The 12775-nt window shown below is 36.9% G+C and overlaps 2 protein-coding genes across 3 annotated transcripts; both read left to right on the top strand.

The window, feature by feature from the left end:
• Positions 1-3480: 3480 nt before the first annotated feature.
• LOC131153325 (proline-rich receptor-like protein kinase PERK9) lies at positions 3481-10328 on the top strand. Of its 2 annotated transcripts, XM_058105551.1 has the most exons (9): positions 3481-4220; positions 4476-6081; positions 6524-6934; positions 7018-7104; positions 8028-8098; positions 8184-8260; positions 8424-8571; positions 9539-9700; positions 9846-10328. In XM_058105551.1, exons 2-9 carry the CDS (start codon positions 4815-4817, stop codon positions 10020-10022), a joined length of 2400 nt encoding a protein of 799 aa, XP_057961534.1. In that variant the 5' UTR covers positions 3481-4220; positions 4476-4814; the 3' UTR covers positions 10023-10328. The 2 variants fall into 2 exon arrangements, with proteins under 2 accessions (XP_057961534.1, XP_057961533.1); XM_058105550.1 differs by having other exon boundaries at positions 3481-6081.
• A 457-nt stretch (positions 10329-10785) lies between these two features.
• On the top strand, positions 10786-12431 carry LOC131153324 (uncharacterized). The gene has a single exon (XM_058105549.1). The coding sequence runs from the start codon at positions 11898-11900 to the stop codon at positions 12357-12359; it is 462 nt and encodes a 153-aa protein (XP_057961532.1). The 5' UTR covers positions 10786-11897; the 3' UTR covers positions 12360-12431.
• Positions 12432-12775: the final 344 nt, after the last annotated feature.

Raw genomic sequence — 12775 nt, 5'->3', positions numbered from 1 at the left:
AGAGTTTAAATTCAAACATAACAGAAAATAATTTTGCCAAAATATACAAAACATGACTTGAGTATTTGATCTGAATTTGGAATACCTAGACCCGAATACCCATATCCAAACACATACATAATTACCCCATTTCTAAATACCCACATCCGAACACCCTGAATCCGACTCAAGGACCTGAGTCAACTTAACCTAGGTCCAAGACAACCGACCAAAATACCCAACTCGGGTCCAATGACCCAAGTTTGACCTAGACACTTGGATCCAAGTCAATTTTGACTTTGGTCAACTAAATTAACCTATCCCAATCCAATGTAGGCCCAATTTCAAACCTAGGGCCCAAACCTAGGTTTAAGCCTTAGACCGAACCCCAGACTCAAATACGCCTGGCCTAACCTGAAGCTAACCTAACTAGCCTATAAACTAAATGGGCTTGGTCTAACCTAAAACCAACCTACAACCTAACCCAATCCACACCAGGCTAGGAACTAGACCCAACTAGACCTAAACCAACTCACTAAAGCTAAAAGCCCCAGGCCCAATTTGACTTAGCTACCAAATCCTAACCCAACCATAGCTAAACCCTGGTTAGACTTAGCCCCCTATTTGGACTCTAAGAAAATTTGCTATAACGACTAGCCAATCTTCAAAAGTAATCTTATAAGAACACAAAGAAAAAAAAAGCAAAGAGATAAATACCAAAGAAATCATGAAATAAAAGAGAAATTTAAGGGAAAAGTTATTGGCTTGTACCTTTAGCAGATCGACACCTGGATCTGAAAGTCAAAGCAGAGAGCTTGAAGCTCTTTGTTATAGTGGGGATTCATTAGTGTCTGTAAAAAAAAAAATCGAGGTGAGAAAAGGTCGAAACAGAGAGAGATATGTGAGAGAGGGAATGTGAAATCGAGAGAAGAAAGAGAGGTTGGAGGGAAGAAAGTGAGAAGAATATAGAAGAGAGAGAGAGAGAGAGAGAGAGAGAGAGAGAGAGAGAGAGAGAGAGAGAGTCAAAGAAAAGAGAGTTGTGAGAGGTGAAAGAGAAAAGATTGAAGAGAGAGTGAAGTGAGAGAGAAGAGAATAGAAGAGTGAGAGAAGTGAGAGGCTCAAAGAGCGGAGAGAGGGGAGAAAGAGAGAGAGAGTGAGGAGGAAAGAAATTTAAAAAAAAATTAAAGTGAAAAAACATTTCTATCTTAAATTTTTCAAAAAAAAATAATGGGACACGTATCATCGTAAGGTTGGTGACACGTGGCATAACTAGGACTGCATTTTCGTGAGGGGATGCGGCACGATCCTGCTCGTCCAAGTTGTGTTTTCTTTGGATGACTGGATCACTACCACATCAATGATCCACGTCAATTGCCCATGACCAACTGGATTTTTCCACGTGGCAGGTGATCTCATGCTGACGTCACCCAACTGCAATAAATTTTTTAAAATAAAAATAAAATATACCAGTGCCACGTGTTGCCTTCTTTGGCTGACACGTGGCAGTGCTTCCTTAATTGGGTCAAATCGACTTGAACTAGTCTGACTTATCCCGAATCATTGGTTCATTTTTATTTAAAAATTGATTTAAAATTATTTTGAAAATTTTAAAAAATAACAAAAAATCAAGAAAAAATATTTAAAATTTCAGAAAAAATAAATAAAAGTCATTTGAGTCATTTTGACTCAAATAAAAAACAAATAAAAGGAAAAATAAAAATAACAAAAAGAAATAAAATGGTGCAAAAGTCTTTAAAATTTTCAAAAAATTGCAAAAACTTTTTTAGAAAAATTCTTAAAAAAATTTTGGAAAGCTTAAGAATGTTTTAAAGATTATTTTTATTCAAATTTGATGAATTTTTTAGATTATTATTTGTATATAAATATATATATATATATATATATATATATATATATATATATATTCTATTTTAGTGTTTGTGCTTCCTAATGATTAAACAAATGGTATAGAGGTATTTTATACATCACTTATATTAGTTTTAAGCGAGGTTTATCTAATAAGATCCCTTCCTTTGGAGGTCTTATTAGACATTCCTAAATCGCACATTATTTTAATATTTTTAATATTTTTAATATTTATTTTTTTAAGGAGATAATTAATTAATGACCATTAGATTCAGTTTAGGAATAATTCATGATTAATGAGGTACCGTTCATAAAACGGGTATATAGGAGATGCTAGTACGTTTTTCTCAGATAACTAAACTTTCGATCCCAACTCTACTAAATGCAAACCGAGACTACTAGTTTTTTGACTTTATTATTAGTTTAGAGATCAATCGACAAGTAGAAATTAAGTGAACTAATCACACTTAGGAAAATAGCAGGTCAGTGACGACTCCATCAAGCTTTCAATATTATTATTTATTGTCATTTCAGATCCTTCTTCGGGACGTTGCTGTAATAATAATAATAATAATAAAAGAAAACTCCAACCATGAAGTGACAATTTTAATTAATAAGTATTATTAATTGTACTAATTAAAATATATTTATGATTTTCCCTAAAAAAAAAAAGAATTAAGATGGATTTCACTTAATAACACAAAGATTGGACATGTTATAATTTTGCATTTCTCTCTCTCTCTCTCTCTCTCTTTTTATATATATATATATATATATATATATATATTCATCCTTTTTCAAGGTTTGAGCATAAAACATTTAATATAAAAGTTCTAAAATTTAAATATTTTCTAAGACACATGAGATGAATGAATTATATTATTATAACTTTTAGTAAAGAAATTAACATTTTTTTTTTTTTTGCAGTATTTTGCAAGTAACAAATATTCTCAGTTCAAGGTGTGAGTTGAATAAATTGGCCAGACATAAAAAAATGTTATTGCTTTAATATATAATTATATATCAAAATGTTATTTAGCGAGACCTGTGGCGGAGGATGTTGATCCGTAAGTTTGGTTCCGCACCAAGGGATCCGAAAGACTTGTTGGTGGTTGAAATTTCTATGTAATAAAAAAAAAAATGGCAAACTTGAATTTGTACTCTGTCATATATAATTAATGATTTTTATAAGTCTTATATTTTTTATAAATAACAATATTTGTTTGTGACGCGACGATTAGTTTATCTCAAATTTAGTAAGAAGATAAGAGCTCAAAGGAGACCGGTCACTCTAAATTATCCATTGTAGAAAAATAATTATCTTTATTTTGTGAAATTTATAATTTTAGTTTAAAAATAAATATATTAATATTTTCAATACTATATTATATTTAGAGAAGATAAATTGTTAAAGAGTTAAAAATCAGCCTAAAAATTATTGTATAAAAAGTTTTTCTTTGTGACTGATAAAGAAAGGAAATTTTATCACTCAAATAAAAAATTATAGCACCTACTAGGCTACTACGCCAAAAGAAAAATAAAAAATTCTAGTCCCTAAAAGATAATCACTAAATTCATATACGTATTTTGCTAACCAATACTCTCCACATGGCCAATTGCTTTTTAGAATCCTACATAATTTTATAGTAGTCATCATGCTATTCCACGAAGAATAATTCTCTTCTCTTCATGTGGAATTCGCAGTAGCCATGAAAAAGAAAATCACAGAATTTCGGCAGCATGAGGCATGAGCAAAACAAAACTCATGAGAACAAAGCCTGAAGTCTGTCATTAAAAATTGCAGTCAAACACTCAAACTCGTGGCACAAAGCAAAATGTCCAAATGGGAATTAAATAAAAAAAAAAATTGATGGTTCAATTTGATAATCTCATATATTTATACGTATTTAATATTATATTGCACGTATAACCTTGAGATCCCATACGAGGAGTATCGCAGTCTGCAGCCACTGGTTCGCGTATTTCCTTGCTCTTTTCATTAATGTTAGCTATTTATTTTTGGTGTTGAGCGATGTGTGACGTTAAGTGCAAGCAAAGAGCACAACTTTGCGTTTGCGGAGCATAATGATGTGATGATTTTACGACTTTATTTTGATATTTGGATTTTGGGTCTTCAAAAAGAAAAAGAAAAAAAATCAGCGAAATTCGGCTGGGGTTTCGGAGGTCGCTGTCCCAATTCCCCAGTTTACGTGTTCCTGTGTTGAGCTTCCTACGAAGGATGCAGAACCTTCTTCCGAGGAATGATCTTGTGCTGGAATTCTAAAAATGGCTGTCTGTGAAATGAGCAAGTTCTCCAAGCTTCGATTATGGCTTCTGTTTGTGAAGTTGCAAGAGAGATGTTAGAGACAGAAAGGGTAAGATTTTTGGGTATTTTGGCATCTGAGTTCATTTATATTCACTCCTCTTTGTATATAGCAATGCGGTAATTGCTGAAATCGGCGTTCTTGTCTGAATTCGATTGTTGCCGCTGTGAGTTCAAAATTATAACATTTTAGATCTATTTTTTTTTTCCCTGTTCGAGTTTGGAAAACTGGGAATTGGGATTACTTTAACTCACGTCGGGATTGGTGATCTTGGTTTTGTTTTTTTTGGGTATTTTTGTAACGTAGTGTATTGCTCCGACGTGTTTGGTGATTTGGGTTTTCGCCGAGAAAGTGTTTGGTGATCTGGGTTTTTGCTTCGAGGAGGGTTTATGAGGTTGGGGACAGCGTTCGGTGACTGGGTGGTTGGGAAATTTATTCATTTTAGTGACAGACAGGTTGGAGATATGGGTTTTGCTAAGAATTGAAACTGATGAATGGGTTTTGCGTTGGATTTGGATTTTGTTGGGAAATGTTGGATTTGTTATAATTTCAAGAAGAGCTATTAGATTCTGGCGCTGCGAATATATCGCTTTGTTTAACTTGTCTGTGATCTGTCTGTTCTATCCATTTGGTGTCTATAATAAGATGGCGAGCGCATCGTCATCTCCCACTTCTTCACCTTCAGCCGTTCCACCGGCTTCCACCACTACTCCTCCGGCTTCCACCACCCGTCCTCCAGCTTCCACCTCTCCTCCTCCGGCTTCCACCACTCCTCCGCTGCAACCTACTTCTCCTTCCCCTGAACCACCCACAACTTCTCCACCTCCAGACGTTCGTGCAACTGCTCCTTCTCAGACCAATGCCACTCTGCGGGCACCTGCAACCCCAGCAACTCCATCTTTGCCACCTACGGCGGTAGTTCCTCCCCCGGCGTCCCTCTCACCCCCACAATCCCAACCATCTTCATCATCACCACCCCCTTCTCCCAGTACTTTGTCATCGGCACCTACAGCCTCCCCTCCTCCCCCTCCTTCTCCTCCTCAATCTGTGTCTCCTCCGCCCCCAGCTCCTTTGAATGCTCTACCTCCTTCAATCGCCAATTCTCCACCACCATTGTCATCAAAGCCACCAGAAAACTCACCACCACCTCCATCTAATCCTCCAGTAAGTTCACCTCCACCACCATCTAATCCCCCACCATCAGCAAAGCCACCAGCAAGTTCACCTCCACCACCATCTAATCCCCCACCATCAGCAAGGCCACCAGAAAGTTCACCTCCACCTTCATCAACAATGCCACCCGAAAATTCAGCTTCACCACCTACATCCAACCCACCAAAGTCCCCTGAAAATTCACCATCATCCCAATCACCACTACCTTCAAAGTCGCCTGAAAATTCACCCCCACCATTGGCAACTGAGCCTCCTCATAGATCACCGCCCCGACCTGCATCTAGCCCACCTAAAAATTCATCTCCTCCACAAGCATCAAATCCACCCACTAAGTCAGCCCCATCTCCCAGGCTTACCCCTCCTGCTTCCTCTGTTCCTCAACAAGCACCTCCCCCATCAATTTCTCCTCCAAAAGCATCACCGCCACAATCAATAATACAAATGGCACCACCTCCTCCATCAGTTGTTTCACCTCCATCTTCTTCTGTCTCTCCTCAAAATCCTGTTCCACCGGTGGCAGAAAATCCAACATCAAACAACTCTAGTCAAAATTCAAGCTCTTCAAATAATGGAGGCATCAATGCTAGACTTGCAGCAGCAATTGGTGCAGGGGTTGGAATATTAATATTGCTCAGTCTCATTGCAATTATCTGGTTTCTGAGGAGGCAAAAGAAAAAAAATTCTGGACTTAATGGTGGCTATGTTATGCCATCTCCATTGGGCTCCTCTCCAAAAGCAGGTACATACCAATGCACTCAATAGCGTTCAGTCATTCTCTTCTTTATTTCACCTTTAAATTGATTTTATTTTTTCTTTTGTTTTGATATTTTAGCTGGGTAACTATAGCATTTAGCTTGTAATATTCTTAAGAGTTATTAGTATTGATGCTCTGCCCCCCAGGCTTTATAGACACTCTTCCGCCGTTTCTAGTTAACGTACAGTTAAACAGTACCCTGAAATTAGACTTTGTAGATGTAATATTACAACATTTGATGTACAATCCATCCAATTATATCCCTTAGTCCATGTTCGTTTGAGCATTTTTTTTTTTTTTGTTGTTAAATTGGAGTAGTCCTGATTCATTCAGTAATTTGAAGCAGAGTGGTTAATTCTTTTATATGTGTTCAATGCCTGCATAATTCAAAGTCAAATATTTATCAATTTCTGTAACTTGTTTCCAGATTCACCTGTTTCAAAGACACATTCTTCAGTTCCCCTTATAGGAAGTGGTTCTGGGAGTGATTTTGCATACATGCCATCAGAGCCAGGTGGTTTAGGCAATTCAAGGTCATGGTTTGAATATGAAGAACTAGTGAAGGCTACAAATGGGTTTTCAGATCAGAATCTTTTGGGTGAAGGTGGATTTGGTTCTGTTTATAGAGGATGTCTACCGGACGGGAGAGAAATAGCAGTGAAGCAGCTAAAAGTTGGTGGAGGACAGGGGGAGCGTGAATTTAAAGCTGAAGTTGAGATCATTAGTCGCATACACCATCGCCATTTGGTTTCACTTGTTGGTTATTGCATTTCTGATAACAGAAAGCTTCTTGTGTATGACTATGTCCCAAACAACAATCTCTACTTCCATCTCCATGGTAAAACTCAAATTTTGTGACTTTTGATGGATAGGTCTCAGATACTGAGGGACTAAGCTTGCATTGCTGCTTGGATTTTGTAGGGGAAGGCAGGCCGGTTATGGACTGGGCAACCCGAGTTAAGGTTGCTGCTGGTGCAGCTCGTGGAATAGCCTATCTCCATGAAGATTGTAATTGTCCATACAAATCTCTCTTTATTGATTATTGTTAAAGCTTGATATGCATTGTTGGCCCACAACCTAAAAGCTTAAGCTTCTAGGTAAAGTGGTAATCTAACATGGTACCATAGTTGGTTATTAGGAGGTCTTGGGTTCTAGTCTTGTTGCCCATGTTTATTGTGTTATGTTTAAAAATTATTTTCTTTCCTATAATGGGTGTTATTTACTGACTATTCATCTCCCCACATGCTGTTGGGCTACATGTGTTGGGAGAGTGTTAAAGCTTGATATGCATTGTTGGTCCACAACCTAAAAGTTTAAGTTTTTAGGTAAAGTAGTAATCTGACAATTATTAAGTAAAGATTCCTTTAAAATGGTATAGTTTAATTAAATACGTTTGTCTTACCCTATGAGTGGCATGTGTCAGTTAAATCTTTCAGACAGAATCTGTGTGTCGGAGGGATTGACTTTTGACATCCTGACATGAAGGCATGCAGGTTTGTCCATGTAGCTTTTAAACACCAAATTGTAATGTAAACTGTATGCTGATCACAAGGGAACAGTACTTGAAAGACTCTGCCCTCCATTAGTTAGATTCCTGCATGAATAAGGATGGAGGGAAGAGATAGATGAAATAATTGGTGATGTTCTGTTCCCTATTCGGGTAGCTTTTTTTGGTTTGACTATATAAAGGGAAGGTTGTGTCAAATTGACCATTCGTTTGAAATGCCATGATTTAAAATTTAAGCATGAACATGAAACTTACAATCAAGTTACAATCATTAACTTAATCAGCATTGCTACTAAAAAAGTTACAAAACAGTTGAAAGCATAAAATCAAATTAATAGGGATACAGTCCTAATGGCCACATGCATTTGCTCATTCCTATTTTGATGTTTGCATAGTTATTTTGTTTATTCTTATGTTATGTCAGGCCATCCTCGGATTATTCATAGGGATATTAAGTCATCAAACATCCTTTTAGATGACAACTTTGAAGCTCGGGTATGCTGAATTTCTAATGACTTTTGTATGGATTTTTGTTCTTTTGTAGATTATAGTTTCAAGTCTTCTTTCTCATGCTCCACAGGTTTCGGATTTTGGGCTCGCAAAATTAGCTCTGGATGCAAATACACATGTATCCACACGTGTTATGGGGACCTTTGGGTAGGCAGCCAATATGATAATCTGGAAAACTGATAAATAAATGTTATGCATAATCTTTCTAGAGGCATCTTCTAGTTTTAGAAGGATTTCTCCTTATTGAATAATTCTTTTAAACAAAAAAATTTGCTTAATGTCGAATTATTTCCTCTGGTTTGGGTTTCAGATACATGGCCCCTGAATATGCATCAAGTGGCAAATTGACCGAGAAATCTGATGTGTACTCCTTTGGAGTTGTACTCCTGGAGCTAATTACTGGACGAAAGCCAGTGGATACATCTCAACCTTTGGGCGATGAGAGTCTAGTTGAATGGGTATGCTCATTGATATTGATGTTATCCTTTCTTTCACTAGTCAACAGAACCTTATCCTAGTCGTGAAATTGCTAGTCATGGCACCCATAAGATTAGTTGTATCTGCCAGTAGAAATGGCATTTTTTCAGGCATACATTTGCATTTTAGAATTCACTATAAATGGTGAAACAACAATGTTAACTAGCCTCAATCGGTTTATTTTATGAGTTGCAATAATTCATTTGCAGTGATTAGGCATGCTAAATGGGTGCGCATGGGTTAACATAGGTTGTGTCAAAGTGAGCTGGGTATCTTATTTATCCACTTTGACCCTGAACTTAAGAACATTTCTTGAGTACATGAGAGGCTTTATGGACATGATCAATAGTGAATCTTGGTAATATTTGAAACTATAAATTTTATAATATTGTGTATCATCATCCATGTAAATGATGACTTGCACATGCCCCAAAAGTAGGACCGCCAAATACTCCCATTAATGGATTAATAAATACAATCTTCAGAAGTTCCAGGACTTGAGCGTGTCTGTTAGACATGCTCCTAAGTTGCCAACCATTTCTAATAGGTTTGGTTAATTGTGATTGGTGATCTTATTCAAACTTTAAGTAATGAATCATATCATAGTCTTTAGGATAACTACACTACCAGATTTCTTGTCTGTCTAGTTATTACTGTTATAAACCATGTTTGAATTGTTGACAGTATTATTATTAAATAGTAGAGGGAACAGTGCAATTCTCAGCCCTATTCCACTTTATTTAAATAAGGAGCAGAGGAACCCCAGCCATTTCCCCACTGCATTTCAGTCTAATGAAGGTGACACTAATGAAAAGGAGAGTGATCAAACCCACTGGATAGTCATGTGACAATCCATTATCTGGAAAGAATTTATGCCCATGAAGAAAGTACTAGTTACTGGTTTTTTCGGTTGACCTTGCCTACCTGAAATGTTGATTTATCTTCCAGGCTCGTCCTTTGCTTAATCATGCACTCGACAATGAAGTTTTTGAAGATTTGGCAGATCCAAGGTTTGAGAAAAACTATGTTCAAAGTGAAATGTTCCAAATGATTGAGGCCGCCGCAGCTTGCGTGCGACATTCAGCTGCAAAGAGACCACGAATGGGACAGGTAAATCATGTCTGCAGAATGAGTTTTACCTTTATTTTATTTTATTTTATGATTAGAAAAGGCAGAAATGTATTTATTTTATATGATATGCCAATAGACATGCTAGTAGATGGTAGAGACACTTAGGATCCTCTGTTTTTCTCAGGTGGCACGTGCTTTTGACAGTATAGTTGCCTCTGATCTTACCAATGGAATGAGATTGGGTGAAAGTGAAGTGTATGACTCTGCACTACATTCTGCAGAGATTAGATTGTTTCGGAGAATGGCATTTGGTAGTCAGGAGTACTCTACCGATTTTTTCAGCCACGGAAGCTTGAATTAGGAGGGATGGCAGAAATTTTGGGTTAGAATTGAATCATGAAGCAAATGGGTTTGATGACACAAGATGTTGCCCTGTTAATGCAGGGGTGATTCACTTCAGAGGCACTGATTTGCCTCCCCCTCAGGCCCGACCTGGTTAGATGTAGATACTGACATTCAAGTCTTTAATTAGATTTTGTAGCTAGGTTCCTTCTCAGCTTACATATAATTTATGAATGTTGTCTTTTCAACAATTTTGTTTTGTAAGTAAAACATGCCAATTTTTGTTTGGTGGTATTAATAAAGTTAATATTCATTGTTTATTTTATTTTTTGTTGTTATTGTTGTTTTTGCTGTTGCTGTTGTTTCATGTCAAATTCCTTGGTGCTATTGCATGGACATGTCTCAAAAAGAGAACTAGTTTACAAAGAAACAAAGTGAAATTCGTACCATAGAGTGTCTGGATTACATACAAAATCAAGACAAATAATATGAAAGCCAGTGTTACAGCTGTAATTTTCTGAAGATAGAGCAGAATGGACATAATATAGACTTGAGAACGACCAACGAACGTCTACAGCAGTTGTATTTTACAGGTAATAGAAAATAAACAAAAATGAAGCTAAAACGTGGACAAGAACATTGCACTGTTTCTTGTAGCATGTTCAACTGATAAGATTTATCAGAGATTTCAATCCTACTATGATTATTTACCCAGTTGAGCTGACTATTTCTTTGGGAATTTTTCTATTTTGCCATTCCCTGCACCATGGACGATGCCCAAACTGATTTTAACAACTCAGAGCTTCTGTGGCATTGTAATGCATGGGTAAGATTTTGCCATCGTTACAGAAATCTATGCATGCTCGGTTACTGTGTGTAAGCCGAACCGTGAAGTCTGTCATGGATGAGAAAACAGTTAGCAAGTATCTTAAAAATCTTTAAAAAAGAAAAAGAAAAAAAAGAAAGACCATAAAATAAATTTCTTGATAGATGGTGAATTAAATTATAGACAAAGATCCAGTCAAAATAATACTCATGAAGAGTAGAATTATGACATTTGAGTGGAATTAGTTCTAACAGAGGTGAAACCGTGAAACCTGCTCTGAAAATGCATTATTAAGTGGTCATTGGTGTGGGGAAATGGATGACAATGACAAATCTTATCAGTTGAACATGCTACAATAGGAATAAGCTTAACATTGCGAGCCCGTGACTCTCACGGCCTGTGATGCATGGTATCACTCTATACAAAAAACAGGAATTTACACATCACTCAGGCATGGTGAAATGACTTCTAAATGTACGTCTTATCCATCCAAGGTCATGACTAGCAGGTGTTCTGCAGCACTTAATTTAGAATTGCATGAAGGATGTATAAATTGTAATTGTTGTTTTATGGATCAAATAGCCCAACTACCCAAGATTCAAAGGTTTTATTAGAAGGCATCAAGCTTAAAACAGGATGGCTGAAAAGGAAAAGAAAGGACATAAATGAGTTTTCACATGAGAGAGAGAGAGAGAGATACTTTTCTTAGAAGACAAGGTACATGTTACCTTTGGAAAAAGCTCCAAGTTATCCAAGAAATATTTGGGTTCCCACTAAAATGTGCAACACAAGTTATCAAACTCTGACAGGTAATGTTTCTTTAACTACAAAAGCTCATTAGCCCCAATTAGAGGCTGAGGTTGCATTTCAAGTAATGCAAAAATTTGAAGTCATGACTCATTACCAGAGTTTTGCCTTTGCGGCTGATGACCCTTGTAGCTTCAAACTTCCCAATACCTTCAAAGAGGAGAAGCGACTTATTCCATCACAAGTTATGACTTCTATTAACCACCTTCTTCTCCACCAGCACCTCCACCTGCTTCCTTCCTTCTTCTATCTTGCAGGGCCATGGAAGATTGGAACTTAATCGCTGCGGACTGCGTCGTCGTATCCTGTTGCTGCCAATGCCTCATCATACAAATTCTGATTTTCTTGTTGCTCCGGCTTCCCCACAAAGTTATTCGGAAAGCAAAAGGATATGCGAAGAAGCTTCGACAGGGAAAGAGAGAAAAGAAAACAGAAAGAGAAAATAGTAGATACAGAGATGAAATCTCAGGAGTTCATGAGCAGTCCCTAAGATTCCAGGTGGAGGGGCTTCTGAGGGATGAGTGCAATGGGTGTGGGTGTTGTATGGAGGAAGTTGAGAGGGTGTTGGAGGAGTTGTCCCTCAAGGGAGAGTTTGGGTTTGGAAGCTTTTGGGGAAGGAAGGAATCTGAAAGCTCACCAACATGCATAGCCAAAGAGAGATTTGATCATGATTTTGTGCAGTATCATTTGATTGAAATGTTTGGTCCAATCAGCTGCCCATAGCATGTGTATATATTTTAGTCAGGAATTATTTGTTCTTGGTTAATGAAATCATGAAATCAGTTGATTTTGGTATGTTTGAGATGCAGTAAATGATATGCCAACTATCCCCATGGAGGACAAGGCAACCATTTAATCATTGTGGTTCATTAACTAATGACATAGGTATAGATGTGCATTTTAGTGAGTGAATCTTGGAATTTCATGTTTGGAGGTTTCCAGTTCAAAATTTAAGGGGTATGAGATGGATTAAGGCTACCTCAAATGTGGACCTTCAATGAACCAAAAAAAAGGAAAAAGAAATGCATATATGCAGCTATTTTTTTTTTAAAAGTAATAGTTGGTGAATTTCTTTAGTTTTATTGTTTACCTTAATGATATTAGAATTTTAATAAAATTTAGTTGAACTTCATTATTTT

This window comes from Malania oleifera, chromosome 4 (assembly GCF_029873635.1).
Source record: "Malania oleifera isolate guangnan ecotype guangnan chromosome 4, ASM2987363v1, whole genome shotgun sequence".
Lineage (NCBI taxonomy): Eukaryota > Viridiplantae > Streptophyta > Magnoliopsida > Santalales > Ximeniaceae > Malania > Malania oleifera.
The sequence above is the reverse complement of the archived record's forward strand: the minus strand, read 5'-3'. Positions and strand labels throughout refer to the sequence as shown.

Coding starts and splice junctions, on each gene's coding strand:
- LOC131153325 (XM_058105551.1), top strand. CDS start 4,815: ATGGCGAGCGCATCGTCATCTCCCACTTCTTCACCTTCAGCCGTTCCA. Junction 7,105..8,027: donor AGCCTATCTCCATGAAGATT/GTAATTGTCCAT, acceptor ATGTTATGTCAG/GCCATCCTCGGATTATTCAT. Junction 8,099..8,183: donor ATGACAACTTTGAAGCTCGG/GTATGCTGAATT, acceptor CATGCTCCACAG/GTTTCGGATTTTGGGCTCGC.
- LOC131153324 (XM_058105549.1), top strand. CDS start 11,898: ATGGAAGATTGGAACTTAATCGCTGCGGACTGCGTCGTCGTATCCTGT.